Genomic DNA, 25,227 nt, shown 5'->3' with positions numbered 1-25,227 from the left:
CCCTTGATTAGGCATCCTTCCTCCAATAAATGCCCTCTCTTTCATCCAACATTTTTCGAGGAGGTACAGTACCTAATTTTAGAAATTCTCCTCAAGTTTAAATAAATAACACAGTAGTTAAGAACAAGTCTCTGCAAGAATCAAACATCTTGGGAAATGAAAATTTTCAACACCCCTTCAAATTTTGCATGCAGTTAGGCACTCGGGGGATGCACAAAAATGCCCATTTTTTTGGGTTGCAGCTCTCTTGTTGCCATGATAACAATAGCTGCTTGTTCAAGGCCTGAGTCATGTCGCCCGAGATTTGAGTCATGTTACCCGAAAAATGAAAAAGAGAAAAACAGTCGAAATGACAACCCTTGTAGAATCAGACATATTTAAAGCCTATGCTAATAGTATGTTTTTACTATGTTTAGCTATGTTTTACCTATGCAATGCTTGAGACTGCCTATGTAAATACTATTTTGCATGCAAACCACATAGTGTAGTGTATGTAAAGGTTATGTTGATACTATGAAAAATCTATTGAAAAAATTGATAGGTTTTAAACGTCTATGTAAAATCTATTTTAGAACTTCACATAGTCTTTAAATAGCTATTTATTACCTATGTGTTACATGGGCTGATATTTTATCTTGACATACATAGTAAATACATCCTACTTATTTGCTATGTAACAATTAAAATCTCTGAAATATTGTAACATAGCTTTTACATACTGCTATGTATTTCCTATGCAATGTAGAGCCTAACTTTTGGATCTAACATACATAGTGAATACATCCTATTTATTTACTATGTAACTATACAAAACTTTGAAAAATGGTAACATAGCTTTTACATACTGCTATGTATTTCCTATGCAATGTAGAGTGTAACTTTTGGATCTAACATACATAGTAAATACATCCTATTTATTTACTATGTAACAATACAAAACTTTGAAAAATGGTAACAGCTTTTACATACTAGTATGTATCCTTGCTATACTGCAGGCGAGTAAGTTTGAAGAAGTCACTCATTGCCCTAACACACATTGTAAATACATCTTATTTATTTATATGTAACAATTTATATCAATCACTTTGGGTAAAACAAATATTTATATAGCACTATATACTTTCCACATAGTGAAAAACTGTACAAAAACAGCCCAAAATCAATAGGAACATTTAGGCTTAGCAAAAGAACAAGATTTCTGTGCCTTGTAAACCACAGAGATATTCAATTTCAAGAGCTCTAAAATGCATAAAATGACTCCCCTATTGCTTAAGAGTGACTATTTAAAATTTCAAAGAAAGTGGTTAAAACATCAGGGCTCTGTGCCGTAAGGTTGCAGCCTAGGTACCTCAGACAACTAACACTTGCCTTTGGGTCACCACACAAACCTAATTTTTTCATATAGGAGTTCTGCTGGGTGCCGTGAATCTCTGAGTATGGAGCTATTGAGAGCTCCTTGTAATTTTTTTCTAGTGCACATGCAGCGTTAAAACACGTATTGACATGTTACTCATACATAAAAAAAATTGCTACTCTCAGTCTTTTTCATAAGGATTCGGTAGCATACACAAGAAACATCCTGATGAGACATTCACTATCAGAAATTTCCTCAATATATTCTCCACAGGAACAGCTATAAGTCTGAAAGAAAGAAAAATAATTTAAAGCACCATGTAAGTGTGTTCTTTTTGTTTTCTTCTACATTGCAAGGCTGAATAGATAAATACCCTTTGAAAGATTAGTTAATTGTACTTAAAATAATCAACTGACTAACTTTTGCCAAACTTAACTATTATTACTGATTTTCATGGTTTACTCACTCAATTAAGCCTTTAACTTCGCCAGGCTCTGAGAGTTAACAAAAGTTCTATACTTGAAATATAAAAATTTCATGCAATTAAAAAAGCTAACGTGCCGTAAAATTTGCTCCACCTGTTTACGCCATGAAAAATATATTCTTTCTTTAAAATAAGAACTCCACCACAGAATATCACACACCAATAATATTAGTCCTAAAAAATGACAGGAGGGTACCTGTTGGATGTTTTAACTCTTGTAATGTGGTTCACCACTGTCCTCCCTCGGTATTTAGGCAGCTGGTCATAATCTCTCTCCAAAACTTCAATAATGCCATAATAATTACTGGCCAAATTGCAACAGCACTTTTGATAAGCACAAATTGCTTGCTGACATTTTTCTTCAACCTTAGCATAGGTGTGTATTGTACCAAAGTTGTTGTTACCCTCAAGGTCTTGGAATTCAACAGTAAAATCATTTCGTGCTACAACACGTTTGTAACTCTTGGTATGGTACAAGATTCCATCCACAAGACATCGCCGGAACACCCACAATTTTCCATGATGCCTTGGAAGAGCTTCAAGTTGTTTTTTATCGAGAAGTTTTGAGCCACCCCACACACGCTCAAGTGAGCCAAGGACATGAGCTTTTTCACTTATCTTTTCTTTCAATGATCTGGGACAGAAAATACCACCCCAAAAAAGTGTCTTAGTCAAGATTTGTTATTAGGAATTGAAAGTAACTACAAACCAAACTCCAAGCAACTTAGAAGAGCATTGAAAATAAACTTTTAGAATATAATGTAAAAAAGGACTGTGAGACTGTAGTTGAGTGAAGATACCACACTGGTGAAGTAATATTAAAGAGCCAGTCTAAGAAATGAATAATGATGCCTTGATCATCAAAAGATGCACAAAGACTTAGGTTACCTTGTACTGTAACGCTTGCTTGTAAGGTGTTCATAAAAAGTCCTAACCTCAGGAGATGTGGTGGTGGCTTGTGCAATTTCAGGTAATTTCTGTATTACTGATACTGCAGTAACAATCTGAAGATGACATAAAACTGTAGTGATAAGACAACAGCAGCACCAACAGTACTCATGACTATGGCCATTACTTCAGGCATATTATTTTGTTGATTGTATCAATAACAAACCTGGCCATCCACATTTTTAGTGCCGTGAAATAAATTTCTCAAATCACCATTGTAATCCTCAAAGGGGAAACAAGAGTTGGACCATAATGGACCAAGGTCTGCAACAACCTCTGCCATGTGCAGCAGCTGGTGAACGTTAAATGTTTGAAACCTCTTGCCTGAAACAGAACAAAGTCATTTCAGCAGAATCACTACTAGAGGCAAATATAATTTATTTATTACTTTACAAATGCCTAAACTTCTTGTAATGCTTTAGCATAAGCAACAAGTAAATGTCTCCACATCTGGTTAAACATCAAATAAATGATCAATTTATTATATTCCAATATACAATTTTTCTTGTAATGTAGAACAGTAGTGTGATACAGCACAATTTTGCACTTTCTTTTGGCCTAACAGGTAAAATGAATCAATAGTGGAATAATGAAATTCATATACATGGTATTGTTATGTGCACATGTACATTGTATGCTAAATCAATTTGTTTAAATATTCTTTCCTTCACAAATCTTACCATAAAAAACAGGAGATTGCGCAGTGAACAGCTTCAAATATGTGCATGCTTCTTGTAATTCTCCTTTTGCAATTGACTGTTTAAGCAGTCTGAACACCCCACCAGTTAGCAACATGAGAAGGAAAAGGTGGTCACTGGGCAGGTAGCTGCTCAACAGTGGTGTTGCATAGTATAGAAGGAATGCTCTTTTTTCAGAAGCTAAACCAAATAAAAATTAAACTTGTTAGCTATATAGATGATACATAATAATGATCTACACATCCCTTCCTCTGACGCAAAAATTAGCAACTCCTACATGCAATGTTGTTACACAAGATGGGGTCAATTATATATTTATTCCCTTTTATAGGGAATTAAGAAAGGTATTTCTGGATGTTCAGTCACTTAAAGCAAGGTATGTAACTTTGTGTTATAATCCAGACAAGGGTTATTACCTTTCCAGTCTTTAACATCTGCTAAACTCCTTGGTGTTCGGGTTATCTCACAAGTTGGTGTTACTGTTGTCAACTCCTTACTGATTTCCTCTACTTTGGAGCCCAAATAGAAACTCTCCTTGGAATTTGACTTGTCAAGCCACTGTGATAACAGCTGCTCAACTACACCCTCGCAGACACAGTGCATATAGTCAACAACTGTTCCTCTTATCACATCATACTGTGGTAGACCAAATCCCCAAGACAAACCAATGACACCTTTAGTATCTTGTAGGGAACTTAAAGAGCACACGGAATCCGCATTGCAACACACCTTTATTCACTCGCACACTCCTTCTATATACATCACACAACCTCCTTCACGTGCTTCATGCTAATTAGATTACGTCATCACCGATACTATTACACAAACACTAAATCCCTCCCTTGATTGAATTTAAACTCAGCTATAATCCCTGGTGCTATTTTCGGTAAATAAGCGAAACCAACAGAACTCGTTAGCATACTAAAATTTGCAATTGTTCAGTCAAAGTTCATTGACAACTGTTCAGTGTAACTGATATTCCCTCAGATGTGCCGGTGCACGTCTGACACGAGCAGATCTTCGCGTATCTTGTTCCGCTGCCCGTGGAGGATTCATTGCCTGTGGAAGATCAAAATCCATCACATAATCATCTTCCTCCCGTACAGCAGTGTTCTGGTGTAACTTGTGGACATGCGATACATTGCGCATGAACACACGTCCATTTCTTCGCTGCAGAATAAGGCTCGGTCCCTTACGTTCTAGCACTGTGTAGGGTTGAGGGTCATACAGCGTTGATAGCTTGTTCTGCCGCGCCTGCTGTAGCAACACTTTGTCTCCTGATTTGATGTCTGATGGACTCGCTCTGTTTCTCTTGTCTGCATAAACCTTTGTGCGCTGCTTGGCTTGTTGGTCCTTACCCTTTGCAGACTGTATTGCAGCAGATACAGCATTCGACATCCGTGTCTCAACTTGTGGGACTTTGGTTCTGATCTCACGTCCTAAATGTAGAAACGCCGGCGACGCTCCGGTAGTCGCATGAGGTGTCGCACGGTAGTTCAGTAGGAAGGCAAACATGTCAGTGCGCCAATCCTTTCCTTCAGCATGCGCAGTGCGAATTGCCTTCTCAATTGTCTTGTTAAATCGTTCAACCCCTGCATTCGCCTGAGGCCAGTAGGGTGTGACCTTCCGATGCTGGATGCCATGCGCTGCCAGGTACACCTCAAATTCCTCTGACACAAGATTTGCACCGTTATCTGTGACTACTTTCTCTGGAAGCCCATGTACAGCAAATATCTTTCGAAGATGTCCGATTATGGCCGCAGAGGTAGTTGAGCGTACAATGACTACTTCAGGCCAGCGCGTACATGCATCTTCACAAACCACGAGACTTTCTCCTGTAGGGAACGGTCCACAGAGATCGATGTGTACCTCTTGCCATGGTTTGTCAGGCATCACTGTAGGTCGGAGTGGCTCTGCAGTAGACTTGCCCGCAACAGATTGACAGGGTAGACATGCCTTGACCATTGTCTCCACTTGATGTGTGATACCTGGCCACCAAACCTTCTCCCTGACCATCTGTTTGGTCCACACAATGCCTTGGTGACCCTCGTGTGCATTTGCTAAGGTTGTTTGCCAGAGGGTACTAGGCATGACAATACGATGTCCTCGCAAGATGATTCCATTGGTCACACACAGTTCATCTCTGACCCGCCTGTAGGGCCTGAGCTCTGGTGTGTCTGGCCACTCACAGTCACTCAGACAACATCGTACTTGCTGTAGTATTGGGTCTGCCTCAGTAGCATTTGCAATCTGCTCAAGTGTGAGTGCTTTTGGAACCGCGTTGACTGTGACGTAGTTAATATATTCTTCCGCAATGTTCCTTTCCCGGAACGGTTGGTTTTCTAACGGCAATCTTGAGAGGACGTCAGCTGGGTTTGTCTTTCCGGCCATGTGTACAACATCAAATGTGTATGGCTGCAGTCGAAGTGCCCATCTTTCAATCCGAGGCGGTGGCTTGGATTTAGGGTTGTAAATAACTTCGAGCGGCTTGTGATCCGTGTACAGGGTGAACAGTTTACCATACAAGTAAATATGAAATCGCTCGCAAGCCCACACAACCGCCAGTGCCTCCTTTTCGGTCTGAGAATACCTCCTCTCAACATCTGTTAACGTGCGACTCGCATATGCCACAGGATGAACACAATCACCACGTCGCTGCAGCAAAATGGCACCAAGTCCAACAGGACTTGCGTCAACTTTCAGCTCCGGTTCAGCGGCTTGGTCGTAATGTGCAACAACACAGTCACTGGTTAGAATGACTTGAAGGCGGCGAAATGCCTCTTGTTGCGCGTTACCCCAGACCCACTCTGTATCACTCCTTGTGAGCATCCGTAATGGCTCAGCGAGGGTTGCAAAGTTTGGGATAAAACGCGCACAGTAGTTCACTAACCCGAGAAAACTCCGCACTTCCGCTGCATTCTGTGGTGTTCGCGCGTTCCTCACCGCTTCAACCTTCTTGTCGTCCGGTGCAATGCCATCGGCAGAAATCTTAAATCCAAAAAATACTAATTCTGGAACACTAAAGATACACTTCTCTCGGTTAAGCGTAAGTCCCTTGTTCTCAAGGCGTGCAAGTGTAAGTTCCAAATTCCTGTCATGACTGTCTTGGTCAGAGCCAAACACAATAATATCATCAGAAATGTTCCTTACTCCGGGAATTCCTTGAAGAGTTTGCTGAATGACATATTGGTACATTTCTGGTGCTGATGACAAGCCAAATATTAAGCGTTTGTAACGCTTAAGTCCCTTGTGTGTTGAGAAAGTTGTAAGCACTCTAGACTCTGGGTGTAGTTCGACCTGATGATAGCCCCATCGCAAATCAAGCTTAGAGAACACAGCTGCTCCATTAAGTGCTTCCAATGTTTCCTCAAGTGTTGGTATTGGATGTCGCTCTCTGATCACAGCTTCGTTTGCACGACGCATGTCGACGCAAACCCGTACTTCGCCATTGGACTTTGGGACCGCGACTAAAGGCGAAACCCAGGGCGTTGGACCGTCAACATCCTCAATAATGTCGAGATCTTGCAATTCATTGAGCTTTTTCTCCACATCCTTACGAACGTGAAAGGGAAGGCGGCGCTGCGGTTGCGCAACTGGAGAAATTTCTGGGTCGATGTTTATTTTTAATTGATAATCCCGCAGTTTGCCAACGCCGTTAAACACTGCATTATGTTTGTCCACAATCACTTGTACAGATTTCACTGTAACTTGGTTAACTGTGCTCGGGTATTCCGGGCCAACTCTTAGTAACCCAAGCTCCGTTGCAGTTTCCTTGCCCAACAATGATCCCGCATTTAAATTTTCAACAACCACGAAGTCGGCCTGTGTGTGAAATTGAGTTGTTGACACATTGGCACGGAATGTTCCTTTGACAGGAAGCGGCGTTTTCGAGCCGTACGTGTAAATTTTGACATCGGAATTTCTGAGAACAACTCCTGTATTCGACAATCGGTTGAATGTAATACTGTCCAGGACATTGACACTTGCCCCTGAGTCAACAATAACCGGAATCGATGTACCTTCAACAGTTATTTGCACAGTATTGTCGTCCATGTTGCCCCTAATCGCCCACAAATATTCATCGTCTGAACCAGGGTCTTGTTCGGTTGTCACGTACCGAAGCCCATTTGCATTCCGTTGTTGCGCAACGTTCTGAGAACTAGTGGCTCGATTCGGAACGCCTTTGCAAACTCCACCGAAGTGTCCTTGCTTTCCACAGTTACTACAAGCTTTTCCAATTGCAGGACACGAAGGATCTTTCGCGCGATGACCCGCACGTCCACAACAAAAACAGACAATTTGCCTCGTGTCCTGGTTCTGTGGTCGTGAATTCTTCGCATTCTTTGGTTGACACGACCGTGACTTTCCACTGTTTCTTCCTCTCGATCTTTGAAATCCGCCCGAGACCTTGTTGACCCGTCCTGAAGAGCCCGGCGCTGCCTCCATTGTAGTAGCGTGTAGGTCAGACGCTTCAATTGATCGAGCGATCTGTAAAAGCCCATCCAGTGTTAGGTCGGTTTCTCGTAGTAGTCGACGGCGAAGACTGTTCGAGGCGCATCTATCCACCACTTGATCTCGGATCATTTCGTCCACATTTCCATACTCGCAAGATTTCGCAAGGCTTCGTAATCGCGTCACGTACGAATCGATGTTTTCAGTCGGCTGTTGCGCTGCCTGCCGAAACACATGTCTCTCAAAGGGAATGTTCTTCTTCGGCTCAAAGTACTCGGTTAATTTCGCAAGTGCCGTATCGTAATCCTCTCCAGTACCACTGAGAGTTTCAAAAACCGTTTGGACTTCAGGGCCTGCTAAGTGCAACAGGACAGCACGTCGTTGTTTCTTTTCGGTAATGTTAGATGCCACCAGAAAGTATTCCAAACCTTTAACCCATTTCGACCAGCGCTGCCCGAGTGTCATTTGATCGCTTGAGACGGAGAAAGGAGGAATAGCAGGTAACTGTAATGTGGTGGCCATCACTTCTTCTTCCAACTCCTCAGAATTAGACATAAAATCCTTGCATCCTCGTCGCCAAATTTAGTATCTTGTAGGGAACTTAAAGAGCACACGGAATCCGCATTGCAACACACCTTTATTCACTCGCACACTCCTTCTATATACATCACACAACCTCCTTCACGTGCTTCATGCTAATTAGATTACGTCATCACCGATACTATTACACAAACACTAAAACACCTTCAACAGCAAACTTAAATATAAAAATAAGAAAGAATCAGCCCTGCCGTTCAGAACAACAAAAGCAACATTTTCATAATTAATTGCTTAGGAGCTACCCTGCCTGGCAGTAAGGAATGCCTCTAAAGCCAAGCATCTTCATCCTCATCACTTATCTTCATCAAGCCAAGCATCTTCATCCTTATCACATATTTGCATTAAGCCGCAAAACAATGCTTAACCCACATAGAAGACTTTACTTGGAAGCAACTTGTTGTTTACCTTCAATTCAAAATTTCCCATGCTTGTAACTTAATTGAATAAACTTGCGAGAAATTTGTACATTTACAATTACCTTGCAAACATATAATTATTACACTAATAAAAAACTCACATTCCTCTGGCCTTGATTTTTTTGCCTTAAAGCTTCAAGTGCTTGTTCTTTAACTTCGTTATGCTTCCTTGATCCAATATGCCCTGTTGTGGTGGCAAAAGCACTGTTGAATGGATACACGTGACAGCTCCTTCTACGATTCTTCTTACCAGGGCCAAGATCTAGGTTTTCTCCAGACTCCTTACAATGTCCACAACCACAATAACCATTAAATTGTTTGAAGGCCTGCCACATTGCCCGTGCAGGAGCATCTACAGACATGTCTAGGAAGATGGCTTTGATAGTCACAGAATTTGTTACCTCCACACCTACAGGAGAGTTATTCATTTCTTATCACATCCTGTTTAAATAAGGCAGGGGTTACAAGTACAGCACATTGAAATTTATTGCATCTGGAATTGACAACCAGTCAATTCAAGTCAGTGTGTATTTTTTGTTGTTTTTCAATTCAATGTATGTTAATTAAGAAAGGTCCAAATTTTCATTCACCTTTGTAATAAAGTTCACGTATTGCTAGTGAGAAAGGTCTAAGGAATGTTGGAAAGTGTGGCTTTCCTTTCCCAAACCACAAGCCAGCAAATATACGATTACACCTTCTGAATCTGAAATGAAAGAGACAAGTTGAATTAAAATCAATAACAAAGCATATCTCTTTAGAGACATGAAAGGCAAACACGTTATTGTTGACGTACACATACATGTAACAATTTAAGCTTTGTATTGCTGCCACATGCATGGCCCTTGTATATCTAAGCTTGAACAAGAAGCATTGATAAACCTTACATGAATCACCAGTTGATTGTCGCCTTTTTTAGAGAACCCTGGTATTTCTACATGGTGTGACCAGGCTCACAATTGACATTGCAATATCTTTTGTTATAATTTTAGAATTACATCTTCAGAAACTATTTCCTATGATAACCAAATTATACACACAGGATTTGCATCATAAATTTCCTTTCACACCATCACACCTAACTATTTCCTATGATAACCAAATTATTATACACACAGGATTTGCATCATAAATTTCCTTTAGAATAATCACACCTAACTTCCAAAATTTTAGAGTATTTCCCGCTATTGTTGGATTAATCCTTATAAAAGAAGTACAGTTAGTTAGTTTAACTGAGTAGTTCAGAGTGTCAAGACCAGCACTTACAAGCTCAGAACCTCTTGGTCACAGAAAAAGTAACTCCAGTGCATGTAACCTCAAGTTAGTGACCTATTTTACTGAGGATTTGGTATATGTCACATTTGACCTATTATTGTATGTCTTACAGTTTGAGTTCAAGAATAATATGGTTCATGTGTACTTATCTCAATCCAATTGTTTCGTCTTTGTTTGAATCCTTATATTAGTTGATTCATGTTCAAAATGTGTCAAGATTGCATTCAGCTTTCAGAACATTGCATTTATCTGTATACTTGATTTAAAGTTCATTGGTGAAATCAGATATTTCACTACAGTCTTCATTGTTTAGTCCATCAGTAATGACAGATGTTGTCCTGTCACTGAATGAGATTTTGCCAGTCTTCCTAGTTTTAAGTCGAAGGAAAATATGAAATTGTGATTGAAATTAGTCTTATCTAATGTTATGTTGTTTTGAGCTATTGTTTTATCAGCATTGACTTTTTTTCAGTCATTTCATGTATAATTCTAAGAATAGCCCACCATTCAATAGTTCTATGTTTGGTTAAGAGGATTAAGTCTTTTAAGTGTCACACAATGATTACTGTTCTGTCATGCAATGCTTTAAAGTTGTCTTGTTAGTGCCTTGCTATTGTATGACAATATATAGATTGTATTTTTTACTAATTGTTTTATTTCATTATTTTAAATTATTGATTTGTTATTTGTCATTTATTATTTCTTTTAGCTTGCAATCACCCTTTCTTTCTATCAGTATTATTTGTTTTGTACTTTCCTGAATAAATAAATTTTATTGTGGCTATAAGTCTGTCTCGTTGTTCAAATAACAACATCAGAACCTGCCTCACTCACAATGGCATGCAGTGCAACTCATTTTCCTGAGAATGAAGTTGTACTAGCTAGCTAGGATAACAGCAATAGCAAACACACCTTTCAGAGGGTGGGATCTCATTGATTACCAGATAAACAGGCCAAACTCCATAACCATTAGACCGTATTAGGGTAACACCATCTGTATTGCCCAAAAATGATATGTTGTGTTGATTGGACAAGAATTCACCAGGGCAGGCATGTTTCTTATACAGTTCCCCATCATAGACATCTTCGATTGCATGGGGATCAATCTTGGTTCGTGTGAAGCGATACTGAAGTTTCTGGACCATTTCTGGGACTGTTGTATTCAATATTATTAACTTGTTAGAAAATAGCTAATGTTTTTTGCTGCTAAAAATCTTCAAAGGAGACTCCTACCAGTCGAAAATCTCATATTTAGTTGGTACACTTCAATCCATCTTGTTGTCAATATTTAATGTTTGTTGGCTGTCATCCTGATCTTTGCAAAAAACTATACAGTGTTTTTAATTGAAGCCCCTTTTAAAGTGTTGTGCTTCTATTATGCCTAGAGTACGTCATCTGAATTCTTTCCTGAACTAAACTCAAATGTCAAGTTTGGAAAGCTCTCTCACACTTCACTAGCAAATCAAACTATGCAACCCAGCACCACAAATTTCATAAAATAAAACATGAAGTAAATTGTTATAATTATATGGCTTGGTTTATCCCAAATTTGGTACAACTGTGGCAAGACGTACAAATCAAAATGCTTCTGCCTTGCTTCAGAAAAAAATTTATTGCAATTTTGTTTGGAAACATCATTTAAACCATATGATAAAAGAACAATTTTTGTCTTAACCTCATGCATTGTGATAAACATACCTGCTAAAATTGTCTTAAGTTGTTCCACTACAGGTATTTCAATGAAGTAGGCAGAAGTGGTCAGTTGAGTTCCACAAACTACACACTTTGCTCCATTTTCAGGCTGTGAAGCACCTACGTAAACTTTACAAATCAAGTTCGGACAGTAGAAGTGCTTAACAATTGGGTGCTTTAAAGCGTGAAAAAACAAGTAAAACTCCTTTAGTTCAGTGATACATCTGTTCGGTTTCGGACAGTGGAGTTGAATGAGCTCTAACAAGTCTTCAAGTGCAATCCCAGAAAGTTTGTGACGAACAGAAAAAGCCATTAGCAACAGAGAACTCTCTCCCAGAGTAATTGGAGAGTCTTGATAAAGAGCTTGCTCATCTTTGGGCGATTTCTCTTCACTTGAGGTAGCTGCAGAAGGCGTTTTCCTGAAACTCTCCATGTCTGGAATCTCCTCGTTAAAATTTAGATTACCTAACAATGGTTCCGTGTCACAATAAGTCAGATCAAGGTCTTTATCGCTGTCTTCTGTGTCCACACAATCACTGCACTCTTGTAATTCGCTTTCACAACTCATTTTCTGCCACACATCAAGGGGTAAAGTTAATTCTTCTTTACAGTTGTCTACATTTACAGGGTTTATTACCTGCCGGCAATCTTGAACCACTTCTACTCTTCCTTCATTTATTTCATTGGTATCTGTTTCAAATGAAATACACTTTCTGTTAGAAATTCATACCTTATGATTTTCGCGTCAAAACGGTTTAAAATAACTTAACTCGATCGACTCACCTACACAATCGACCAGCTCATTGTGTACACACTCTTGCGTAGAATTTATTCTTATTATTCCTTCTGCACTTCGAATCGCCATTTGCGATGCAGTGTTTGAAGACTTGAATGATTTTCCAAGCTCAATTTTTTTGGATGAACTAGGTAAACAATCACCTAAAGTTGTCCGCGGCTTCTTTAACGGCGAAGTGTTACTTCCCAAGTCGCACGCTTCCGTTGCAAAATCACCACGAACATCCCCGATTTCTTCATCATTGTTACATGTATTTACTTCGACTTTACGTCTCCATTTTGTCACTTTTGGTATTTCTATTGTGGAATCGAACAGCCATCGTTTAGTCCAGTTTTTTCTAGACATTTTTACTTCGCGTGTTACTTAAATGCCGCCACGTTGTTTTGCATTCTGACCGCCCTGTCACCAATGCAAAGCGCGCCAAACACAAAGCGTCCAATGAAAGCGAATCTTCGAGGTGTGATTTTCGTTTCAATTGGAAACAGCCGGATGAAAATCGCGCTCTGTTTGAAAGAGATAATTATAATGCGATGTTTTGGCGTCCTTTCGTGGGAATCTTGCTACAACAAAGTCAACATTTTCTTACTTTTTACCTCTAGAACGAAGCTCATTGACGTGCAAAGTCTTAAATAACGATCTTCAAGGTTAAAAAACTCCTTTGGCCTAAGCTCGTGGCTACTCCTGCGGCTAACCCAAACGATATCTTTAAGGTGTGATTTTTTCCACCATCCAATGAAATAGCCGAATGAAAATCGCGGTATTTCTGAAATGCATACCTACGATCTGAGGTCACTTTTGGCTTGCCTTCACACGTGGGAACTCTTGTTTCAACGAAGTCACTTAACGTTTTCGCGATCAGCTTCTCGACGAAAAGTTCTAAACTATAGCGACCTGCAAGGTAAGAAACTCCTTCTTTGGCGTAAGGTCGTTGCATGTAGCTCATGTAGCTCATTTAACTCAAACGATATCGTATGAGCACGATATCTTCAAGGTGAGATTTGTTCAGTATAGCTATGAGAAAGCCGAATGAAAATCGCGCTATACATTTTATACGTCTTAATAGCTATCTTCAAGATAAGAAACTCCTTTGGCAAAAGGTCATTGTAGAATATGTCATACTGTAAGAGAGGGAGGATTAAAACAGGACAAAAGAAAAAACTTAGAAAAATCTAAGGTTGAGGGAAATGGGAGTAAATTCATATGTACGTGTCTAAATACGTGAGACATCTGACCGTTGAGCGACCAGTTACCGTTTGGCCTCGTATTCTATAAGTTAGGACAGTACGAGTGGTTTATTTATTTAAGCTTGTATAAGCTAAAAATGTTTTCCGATTTAGATGTATTCATTGATCGCGTGGAATTCAAAGGATGGTGTGGTACTTCAAAGAGAAGAACTTGATGTTCAATCAACTAAGAAGCTCACAGTTATGAACGGAGAAAAAATGGAGCCAGGTGCAACAGTCAATATGCTCTTCAAAAAGCACATTTGGGGAGGCAAAATCAAATCGCTTCATGGTATGTAATTCACACATTGTGTTTCGTAATTCATTAATTGATGTGTCGACTTGACTTGTTTTGATCTCATTTATCAATTAATTATCAGCTTCAAAAAAGAGTGCAGAAGAGGAAGTCGACGAAACGTTACGTGAAAGCTGTGTAAGTGAGGAGGAATTTGAAGAAGTGGAAACAAGTAATACTCCAAAAAGGAACAGGAAAAGGAAAAGTTACGGAGAAGATTTTGAAGAGATGGTCGATGAGGAAAAAACAACAAATGAAGAAAGTGATGGTACAGTGTCTGTCATTTTGACCGATTGCATGTAATTTCATAACAATTTTGGAAAAAGCAGTTGTTTTTGTATGTTACTGAAATTCTATTTTCATGATTTATAAATATGTTTTATAAATATAACTTTCAAAGTATATATCATGACCACACCTTAGTAAGGATAATGTGCTCTATTTCGGTTTCAGCCTCGAATCGTTCTCCAACAGTCAAAGAAAAGAGTGGTTCAGGTAAAAATTTCAAGTTGTAGTTTTTAGATAGATACTCTTCCATTTAACTTTGTCGTGGTAAATTTTGCTCTATCCTTACAATAAAAGTTAGCAAGACAAGCGAAACATTGTACATGACCAAAGGTGTAATTTCTCTTTCCATTAATACTCTCACACTAGCAAAGAAAAGTAAGAAATCAGCTAATGCTACTGCTAGAGGAGGAACAACAGAAGCACCAAAAACTGCAAGTGAATTAAGAAAAAATATCAGTGCCCAGCATGATGAACTGGTAGTTTCAGCGATTCTAGGTGCGTGTCCCACCTCAGAGCCCCAACAAGATGAACTGGTAGTTTCGGAGACTCTTGGTGTGTGCCCCATCTCAGAGCCCTCTCTGCCTAAGTCAGTCCAACCTCCCAAACATTCACACTTTGGAGGAAAACAACCAAAGCAACACCGCCCGCCCCCAAAATGCATCAGCGCTATTTGCAGAGGGGGAAAGGAAGAGCTCAAAGAAGAGTTGAAATACACAAAAGAGGAGTTAGCTAATACAAAAAAGGAGTTAGCTAATGCATTAGAAGAGCTCAGTAAGTAATAACCATAGAATAATAACTTTAAAACTAGTTAATTGCTTATGCATAATAGACTTATTTCAAATATCTACATTTACTTACATTTAAGGCCTGGCTGAGGAAACAACAGGAACATAATAATAATAATAATAATAATAATAGTAATAATAGTTTACTGAGTCATGAAAAGGAGGGTTCAGAGGTTACCCAGAACTTAAACATAAGAGTAAAGTGTGTTTACGAACCATAAGGCCCATCAGGCTGGTGCTTAACTCTGGTTTCCTAAGCATGAAGTGACTAGGAGTATTTCTACTCCCCCCTGTATAGGATGCTAGTCCATCGCAGGCGGTGGTTACCCCCAGCTTAAAATTTGCCGGTACCCATTTAAACACCTGGGTGAAGAGAAGCACTGTGAGAGTAAAGTGTCTTGCCTAAGAACACAACACAATGTCCCTGGCCTGGATTCGAACCCGGACCACTCGATCTGGAGTTGAGTGCACTGCCATGAGGCCACCATGCCTTCCACAACCTCAACATAGTTTCTTTCCCAAAATTACCTGGTAGTACCCTAGCCAGCACTTGAACAAGAGCTCTTGAACAGTAGTCTTGCATATTAAACATTAGGCCTACTGTGACTCCAACCCTATGAAAACAGAGACTTCATTGATGTTTTTAACATTATTTTAGGGGAACTAAAGGCTTTGCAGCCCATTCCAAGCAGTAGTGGAGATTTGCAGGAGAATGTAGACTATGGCAAACTTCCCAGATCAGTTGGCCAGGCAAACAATGTAAGTTAATAGTTTTCAAATAGTTATTTATTGATTGAGGAAGAGCACACATGCTTAACTACCATAAGCTCTAATGAATTATCATGTATGGCTGAACCAGGCCCTAATACATTTAATTTTCTTTGAATTTTAGTGGGAGGAGATATCAAATGGGGTTTGGTGCTGCCCCATCAAAGTAAAGGCAGCTGTAAAAAACGCAAGTACAAGAACAGGGCTTGCCTGTGCCTTGCTGGGTATATTTTACCCAAAGGAAAAACTTCAAGGACGGCGCCTGCATGAACTTGACCAGGATGTCATAGAAGCTATTACTGGTATATATGTACATTGCATAAATACTACATAGTTGAATTCAAATTAAAACTGAATACCTAATGTCATGTTTGTTTTTAAAATAACATTTCCATTTAAACAAAATTGCAGATTTTTCTATGGTTGCTAAACTTACCAAAGAGCCAAAACCAAGAAAAACAAAAGATGGAGATGACAGGAAGCCTGCACAGTCTCCACTCTCTCGCAGTGGAATAAAGCAGGCTATGCGAATGAAGTGTAATACCATTATTTCCTTGCAGAAAAAGAAGGTATCAAATGACAAATTGTTATGAAAAAGCATGTCATGATAAATATGGCCAATGAACATTTAGTGAATTTAATTGCAAAGAGGACTGCAATTGTTTCCCTTAAGTGTCAGGAAGGAAGTAATGCTAGTTAAATATGATTAGAAGGTCAAAGGTTTTTGTAATTGATATTAATGAAATAGAAAAATGTTTGTAAAGGAAAATTTTCTCTTATTTTCTTTAAAGGATGCAAGATGAGATGACAATGAAAAATGAGAAGAATCCTCAATCATTCTTTTTTTTGACAAATACACATTGGCTGTTCAGGATTACATACTTTAATTCACTCCTTTTTACAAGGAAATTACAAGCTCGACTCACAAGTGTTATGAGAATCAATAGACAAAGGTTATTGATGGGAGAATATTACAGTAACTATGAAAAGTCAAAGCAGAACCTGATTTTGCAGAATAAGGTATCTGGGTAAATCCCAACTATTGTAAACTAAGGTACTCTAGCTGTAAAATCATAGTTGTAATGAAGTCATCCAAAGACTAGAGTTTAATTATTGTCACCTTTTTGACTACAGCGTTGTTACGTATTTTCAGCACTACCAATGGTGGACTACAAAGTTTTTCGTTTGAGTGAGTTAGTTTTCAGATCTCTGTAGTTACAGGGTCAATATGTTTGACACATTTTAGTACATAATATTTTACCTTTTTATCTGAAAAGTGTCTGTAAAATAATTTAAAGTAATTCCTGTTACAAAAAAGACGGATGTGCAGGTAATAAATTTTATAATTTAATATTGCACCTTTTGATTTTGTTGGATTATAAGCATATTTTCGACCAGCAAATGATTATATTATAACTACTTTGAATGCAATTCTCTAAATACATGCATGTTCCTGCCTAAATAGGTTTGTGGCATGGTCCACACCATTCAAGTGCATAATTTAATCAACAAACCCCTCCTTCAAATCCTAATTAGCACTATGTATATGGTATGTAAAATCTATTTAAAAGGTGTGTGATCACTAGTTCAATTTAGTACTTACCTTGTTCATTGATGCTATTAAAAAGCTATATAAATTGTATTTAACTCATCTTAAAAAGACAATTGGTTACCTATGTTTTCTCTATTTTAATTCTATTAAAAGGCTACTGAGTTTATTTTCAGTTGTCTAAGCTTCAACTTGCTCCTATTTAAATACTATGTGAATTGGCATTTCAAACCTATGCAGATGCTATTTATATGCTATCTTTAATTTTCTACACTAGCCTGCTCAAAAGTGTATTACATAGCTTTTACCTACACTATGTAAAGGTTCCGTTTGACTGGTAAAAAAGTACAATTTTTTATCAAAATATATAGCAAAAGTCATAGCAATTACATACAATTTGAATAACACCCTCTCTATCACTTTAAACATAGAACTTTAATACACTATACCTACTTTTTACATAGAGTAGCCACATAGTATTTACATAGGTAAAAAGCTATATAAATTGTATTTAACTCACCTTAAAAAGACTATTGGTAACCTATGTTTACTCTATTTTAATTCTATTAAAAGGCTATTAAGTTTATTTTCAGTTGTCTAAGCTTCAGCTTGCTCCTATTTAAATACTATGTGAATTGGCATTTCAAACCTATGTAGATGCTATTTATATGCTATCTATAGTTTCCTAAGCTAGCCTGCTCAAATGTGTATTACATAGCTTTTACCTACACTATGTAAAGGTTCCATTTGACTAGTAAAAAAATAGGATTTTTTATCAAAATATATAGCAAAAGTCATAGCAATTACATACAATTTGAATAACACCCTCTCTCACTTTAAACATAGAACTTTAATACCCTGTACCTACTTTTTACATAGAGCAGTCACATAGCATTTACATAGGCAATAAATAGTGTCTGATTCTACAAGGGAATCGGGCGACTTAACCCGTTACCACATAAAAATATTTATCGGGCCAAAGAATGGTCCAAAATTGGTAAAGCTCCACTGAAGTCATATCACGTGTGCAAATCGCAGTATCATTCACCAGACTGTTCACCAGATCTCCTTCCGTCGCTTTAAGGTGTTGAAGACCATCCCTTTCCAAATCAAGTATCCTTCCGTAGATCTACTCTTCATTTAAAGCACCCAGAAGTCTATCTCAATCGCGACGGAGCGGAATATTAAATCCCTTGAAAATCTCAAAAGTCGCGACCAGTTAAACGGGAAGTTCGCAATCACTAATGCTCGGACACCAAATGTGAACGCAGCCCTATTAGGAAGCACATTCGCCCCATGTTTTAATTGTCGTTTAAAAGGTTTGTGAGTAAGAAACATTAAAATAAAAGCTCAGACGACATCTCCCAAAAAGCTGCATTTAGAGTAGTTATTACAAACAGATAGAGCTTGAAGTTTTACACCATGCATAGATATGTAAATCTTTTCGTGGGTACTTCCTGGCACTTTCTTGCAAACTACACCCATTTATTGAGGTTTAACTATAGCATCACTGTTCATGTAGTGGTAAGTTTGAAAATAGTACAAAATAAGTTCAATTTGGGGATAATTTTAGGCCATGAGACAAATTTAACCAGCGCATTCCGTTGGGTGAGTTAACAGAGATTGGCATCGTAAAAAAATAAGAACCTCATTCTCGTTTCCAGATTCCTTTTTCTTTTGGTCGCGTAGCCAGAGCAACCGAATGGCTGTGGAAACGAGAATATAGAGACATCATTTGCTTTGATATTTACAGACTTGCATTGGGTAATAAAGGATTCGCACTGAGCAAAGGGACTGCTTTTAGTGTATATGAATTTTAGTTTTTGTCTTACTCTCAGAATCAAGCTCTCCGTCTCGATTCGTGTCAAAAGCGACCACATATCGGTTAGCAATTAGCAGAGAGATATCAAGTCCTTCTGCCAACTCATCTGGTGAAATACCACCATCTCCATCTGTGTCAATAGTTTCAAATGTACCATCCTGAAGAGATTTAAAAGCTTACACAGTTTCTAAAAAAAATGTGGTTGTGTGTGTGTTTGTTCGTGCGCGCGCGTGTGCGTGTGTACGTGTGTGTGTGCGTGTGTGTGTATGCGTGTGTGTGGTGGGGGAAGGGGGGGTTGGTTTTGGTGAAACGGTGCATAGCGTTGAAGATGCGCTGTAGATGGCAACTCAACTTGGAAAATCCTTCGCCATTTAACTTAGAGCAACTCACGCAAGATATGCACCCGAAAATATTGCATTAGTTTCAGGAGTTAGTGAGTTAAAATCATCTTTAAGTGTTGTATTATCTTACTGTTTTAATTTATGCGTAAACATTTGCTGCTCAGTAAATATCCACTGCTACCCACCCCTACTTCGGTTAATAGTTTATACTCACTGATCGTAAAAGTGAAAACAAGTGGATCTGGGGACGTTAACAGAAAAAGTGCATTCATTGAGCGTGCGCATCACTGTCTTATTTCCTTGCCAAAAATGCAAAGAGCAGACACATCAGCGTTTACAAAAGCTCCACAGCTCCTTCAAATGCATCCACTTCGAGAGGTGTTTAAGTTAAAACAAAAAACAAAAAAAACAAAAAACAAAACGTTTTCGGACAAATTAGGCCAGTTCTGGAGCCCATCCTTGCCGATTCTTTTATCTTTCTCTTAGGATAGATGGACACGCCCTTAATGTTAAGAAATGTACGACAACTTACCAGATGATTATCAATCTCTCTTTCCTCCGAAGTTACTACTGGCCTCCCAAATGCGCTGGCTGCCAAAGCCAACAATGCAAAGAAAATAAAAATCTTTGTATTCGCCATGTATCTCAGTCGCCTTCGATTCTGTAAAGCATAGAAAAAAAAAAACAGGTTCAAAACACTTAACCAGGTTAATACATAGATACACACATAACCTTTATTTCTGTGTCTAGTGGTTCCAACGCCAAGGCACTGATAGGGGACACTCTAACTCATACAGTACGTTGCAAATTTGATAAAAATATTGATTAAATAATAAAATATTGATGAAATGACTATCAATTAATAATGATTAAAATATTGAATACAGTATTAATTAATTCCATAAGGTCGTAGTAGTAGCAAGTATGATAAATATTGTAAGAGAGAGACAACTTTTTTGAGAGACATGTTTCGGCATGCTTATGCCATGCTCAATCAATGAGTAACAGAACGTGAGCGTATAAGAGACAGGTAGATAAATATTCATCTACTTGTCTGTTATATAGTTAACCACGTTCACTTACTCATTGATTGAAGATTTCATAAGCATGCCGAAACATGTCTCTCAAAAAAGTTGTCTATTTCTTACGATATTAGTTAATTAATAATAATTAATTCTAGTATGATCCCTAAGAATAGATGCACTCATAACTACTATTTAGATCTTAACAAATCTCTTAAATTTGCTACAATACTATTTACAATCAAAACTATTAACATTATTTTAGGACATTCATACTCAAGCTGTGCAGAGCTAACAGTTTGTTCCACATCCATTGACTTCAGCTGATAAATCTTTCTTTCGTATCATCGCTCTGAATTCTGATTGATTGTCATTTCCTTTTCGGTTGGCTTCTCCCAGAGTGATGGCACCCAAATAGCTGATCGAATGCTTGCCATGAGTGACAGTGCGATAACGCACCCGCCTGAAGTCACGGTTTCTTAAATCATATTTTCTTTCTTGTTCACAGTTTAATTGGAATAGATCTGTTAAGTGCGTCGGTGTAAGTCCACTTTTAACTTTATCCATCAGAACATGTATACCTTGTAGCCTTCTATTATTTGTTATAATAAAGTTCGGATATAACGCGTGGTGTCATTAGTTGAAAGTGCGTGCTCTATCAGAGTATAGAACATGGAGTTGAAGCTGTCACGCCATCTGCCAATTTGTAACATGGCGGACCAAATCCCAAATTTTTCTCTAGGGAAGCGGCTAGAGCACTCAAGAACTAGCGTCTCTTTTAAGAATCTACACGAACCATAGCGTCAGAGCCACTGCAATTACGCTGTGGTCCAAAGCGCAAGTTCCATCGCGGCACATAACGGCGGTCTCTGGTCATCGCAGCCTGAGGAATTACAACACTCGTCCATCCAGTGAGCAGCTAAGGGCTTGTTCAGATATCCTCCCTTGTGCATTGAATGGAAGACCATCGCAGCCAAGTTCCTCTGATGGCCCTATACCTGCCAACTCTCACGCCTTAGGCGTGAGTCTCACGCCTGCGGGTTGAAACCTTCGATCTCACGCCTACTCACGCCTGCAGGCCAATTTCTCACGCCTGATTAAAACCTGAGTCGTTGCCGTCTTGCTTGACACACAGTTTCCAAAAATGTGTTAACTCAGACCCACGCAAGGAACAAAAACCACATATAAAATGAATAAATTACAATACTTTCCTCACGATCTCTCACTCTCACTCTGCCTTTGGTAGACTTTGGACGTCTTCGGAAGACTTCGGACTTCTTTGGGAATCTTCGGAAATGATCTTGTCGTCTTCAAAAATCCCAGCACTCCCAGGATAAAAATCTCACGCTTATATCTCAGAAAAAATTGATAGGTATATGATGCAGCCACCAGTTCAGAAAATCCTCCCGCTGCTGTAAATTTGACCGTTGTTTATTCACAGAACAACGCAGCGCAGCAGTATGTCAAGCTCCAATCACAAGCTTTATTTTCAAATTGTCACGTTGATAACGTCCAGGTTTTCATGGGCCAAAATTCGGCCGGATTTCATTAATCATGTTACTGAAGATACTGGTTTTTGTACGCAAAAAATGCACTTTTATGCATCCGAATTATTAAGTAAAATCTGCGATTCTTCTTGATAGCTTTTGATGGTTTGACATTTTGACAGCTTTGGTCTTGTTCATCCAGTCAAATTAGGTTGTCCATTCTAACAAGGATTCTTATTGGCTTATTGTAGGCGTGCTCTGTCAGAGTATAGAGCATGCTGACGATACTGTTGTTCGCTTTGAAAATAAAGTTTGTTTGGAAATTGCAAGTAATGTGTGGGGAATTTAACGGATTATTTCATTATAAAACAAGTAGAGAGGCCTTGACTGTGCTCTGTTGTGTAGTAAAGCACTTAAGAAGCCGTTAGAGCACTCAAGAAGTGGAGAGAAACACTCAACTACGTCTCGTGTTTCTTCCTACACTTCTTTCGTGCCTTAGCCGCTTCCTAGATGCTTTACTACAGAACGGAGCACAGTCAAAGTTTCTCTATTTGTTAAATCACAGGTGGCCCAAGCTCTGTCACAGGCTCTTTCACAATGGATTATAAAAAGTTTGTATAGTGGTTTAGTTGGACTTGCTTTTGAGCTTCGTAAATGTAACGTTGTGTGAAATAATCAAAGAAATAAAGTCTTACCTTTATAGAAAGTGGTCTGTGTTGTTCCCTTCCCCATCTTTGCGGAAAAGTAATCCAGTCAGCCTAATCATGCAAGTTGAGAATTGCGTTGTTCGAGATAGATACCTCTACGAGTGTAAAACTAAGGATGGGCTTTGTATATTAATGCACCGTTTTTACCGTTATACACACACCAGTTTTCAGTATAATCCTAAAACCAATCAGATCCGGCCACCGAAAACTTTTAGGAAAACTAAATTAGGGCTTCCTTTCAATTAAACGTCCCCTCTCAAGTAGATTACAGTTGTAACATTGCATGGATACACATTTCGAGATATTAGGCATGTTGTACGTACTCAGTAACGAATTATTCTTATTCAGATAAGGGTGACGACTATGTTGGGAAGGGGGTCTTGGCTGGTTACTCTCTCGTCTTCTAAAATGCGAATTTTTCCCATTAATTAGGGTCCTAACTGAATGGTTAACGACGAAATTGAGACAACATTGTTCATTGACAATGGTATACCATTCCGTTCCTTCCAGCCCCCTAAATCTTAGGGAGTATCATAAGGTGTTAAGTGCGAATGTTTGAGTTGACCGAGTTAAAACCGAAAAATGTGGCACATGATCAAACAATTGAAAACCTTCATATTTTGCCCAGAGATAACTTACGGTGAATTCAGAAACGTGGTAAGGATTTTTTTCCCCATACTTGCTTCTTTATCCGATCCTAGAAAATACATGAAAACTGAAACGAGCGTCCGTAGCCGTAAAATGCCGGAAATCAGTGCCCAGAGTAGAGGCAAATGAACTTTGCTCGTGAAAAGCACAATGGAGAGCAAGCTCGTATCAGTTTGACAAATTTTTATAGGAGGGATTGAGGTATGGCTTAAGTCTAAAACGGGACCGTTTCATTTAATTTTGACATCACGGAACGCTTTCAAAAATTACCGATATTTCAAACTCCAAATATCGCATTTTGTAACACATACGGTATAACTCAGAATCGATTCAGGTTAAGCTCATGATAAGTGGAAATAGTGCTGTTTTTGAGGATATAAAAATTAATCTGGGGCTTTTCATTTCCGCACGGAAAAACCAGGTTGAAATTTGTGAAAATCGCATCATCGTCATTTACGTCACGAGATAATCTAATTAGGCACCTGGTGGTTAAATCCGGAATTCAAGCACATTTTAGAAGTTAGCACCGTGGTCGATCAGGAGATTAATACAGTAAGCTAGCCTTGCAAAGCTAACCACGGCAGACTGCCGGTTTTTATCTCTGCTTTCGTTTCAAATTCTCATCCATTTCCCATGGCAGAATTGTTTACAATAACACATTCCTTACGCGAGCGGAAGATGTCTGTTTTTCTTTGGGTATTCGAACACCTATAAGTCCTAAGAAAGTTCTGGGGTAAACTTGAGCTTCATTGTCGACTTAAAAGAGGACAATCCAATCATTTATAACGGCAGGTTAAATGTTCTCTGCCGAATACATTGAAGACGGGAAGCAATCTGTGTGTAGATGTGACGTACTCAAGCATTTGTCACGCAAAGCTGAAATTATTTCAATCTTGTTGCCATCTTGAGATTTCATGGCCACGAATATGGATGATAAGTATATAATAAAACAGTGGATAGCGTCGAAGGCGCGCTCTGATTGGCTAGGCAAACCTCGAATATCCTGTGCTAGTTACCTCCCAGCAACTCGGGAAAAAATGGCGTCCCGTTTTGCATCCGTGACAAGAGAAGAAATCCCTGAGATTAATTTTGGTGGTGTATATTATCTCACTGTTTTAGTATGTACTAAAAAAACTATTCACCTCAGTATAATTTGAATATATCAACAAAGTTGAAATGGTAAATTTGCCACCGTTACGATTATAAAAGCTGACGTTTCGAGCGTTAGCCCTTCGTCGGAGCGAAGGACTAACGCTCGAAACGTCAGCTTTTATAATCGTAACGGTGGCCAATTTACCATTTAAACTTTGTTGATATATTGAAATTATTTCGTTACCCCCACCGACGCAGCCCCAAACAGTTCCTTTAGAAACTATCAGCCTTTATTCACCTCAGTGTCGGTGGTTAGCGGTGGATATTTACCTCGCCACTTCGCGGCTCGGTAAAGTATCCATCCCTAACCATCTCCACTTCAGTGAGTAATTCTTAAATAGCGTTTTTTAACAAACTTGTTTATATGATAATTGTTCTTATCAGTAAGTCATTGCTGTGAAACTTGTTAAGTTGGCAGAGGGGATCTC

At 38.8% G+C, this 25,227-nt stretch overlaps 4 protein-coding genes across 7 annotated transcripts in view; 2 read left to right on the top strand and 2 right to left on the bottom strand.

Annotated features, from left to right (window-relative positions):
* The window catches only part of LOC111346036 (target of rapamycin complex 2 subunit MAPKAP1-like), a 103,448-nt gene that overhangs the window by 12,367 nt on the left and 65,854 nt on the right, over window positions 1-25,227 (top strand). The gene's annotated exons all lie outside the window — the stretch shown is intronic.
* Window positions 584-13,392, bottom strand: LOC148731262 (uncharacterized). The gene is made up of 12 exons (XM_088760434.1): window positions 12,700-13,392; window positions 11,923-12,606; window positions 11,137-11,377; window positions 9,543-9,655; window positions 9,054-9,361; window positions 8,681-8,693; window positions 3,901-4,158; window positions 3,467-3,664; window positions 2,953-3,110; window positions 2,727-2,842; window positions 2,035-2,472; window positions 584-1,641 (listed from the first exon to the last, which is right to left on the bottom strand). Exons 1-12 carry the CDS (start codon window positions 13,055-13,057, stop codon window positions 1,536-1,538), a joined length of 2,991 nt encoding a protein of 996 aa, XP_088616560.1. The 5' UTR covers window positions 13,058-13,392; the 3' UTR covers window positions 584-1,535.
* On the top strand, window positions 13,602-17,427 carry LOC148731261 (uncharacterized). 3 transcript variants are annotated; one of them, XM_088760308.1, is made up of 8 exons: window positions 13,611-14,227; window positions 14,316-14,498; window positions 14,684-14,725; window positions 14,885-15,289; window positions 15,962-16,062; window positions 16,196-16,373; window positions 16,483-16,640; window positions 16,863-17,427. In XM_088760308.1, the coding sequence occupies exons 1-8, from the start codon at window positions 14,050-14,052 to the stop codon at window positions 16,872-16,874; spliced, it is 1,257 nt and encodes a 418-aa protein (XP_088616434.1). In that variant the 5' UTR covers window positions 13,611-14,049; the 3' UTR covers window positions 16,875-17,427. The 3 variants fall into 3 exon arrangements, with proteins under 3 accessions (XP_088616433.1, XP_088616434.1, XP_088616435.1); XM_088760307.1 differs by lacking the exon at window positions 16,863-17,427 and having other exon boundaries at window positions 13,602-14,227; window positions 16,483-16,795; XM_088760309.1 differs by lacking the exon at window positions 16,483-16,640 and having other exon boundaries at window positions 13,614-14,227.
* Window positions 19,031-21,682, bottom strand: LOC148731260 (uncharacterized). The gene is made up of 3 exons (XM_088760742.1): window positions 21,602-21,682; window positions 20,316-20,444; window positions 19,031-19,600 (listed from the first exon to the last, which is right to left on the bottom strand). The coding sequence occupies exons 1-3, from the start codon at window positions 21,680-21,682 to the stop codon at window positions 19,421-19,423; spliced, it is 390 nt and encodes a 129-aa protein (XP_088616868.1). The 3' UTR covers window positions 19,031-19,420.

This window comes from Stylophora pistillata, chromosome 5, assembly GCF_964205215.1.
Source record: "Stylophora pistillata chromosome 5, jaStyPist1.2, whole genome shotgun sequence".
Taxonomy (NCBI): Eukaryota; Metazoa; Cnidaria; class Anthozoa; order Scleractinia; family Pocilloporidae; genus Stylophora; species Stylophora pistillata.
This window is presented reverse-complemented; position numbering and strand designations above follow the sequence as displayed.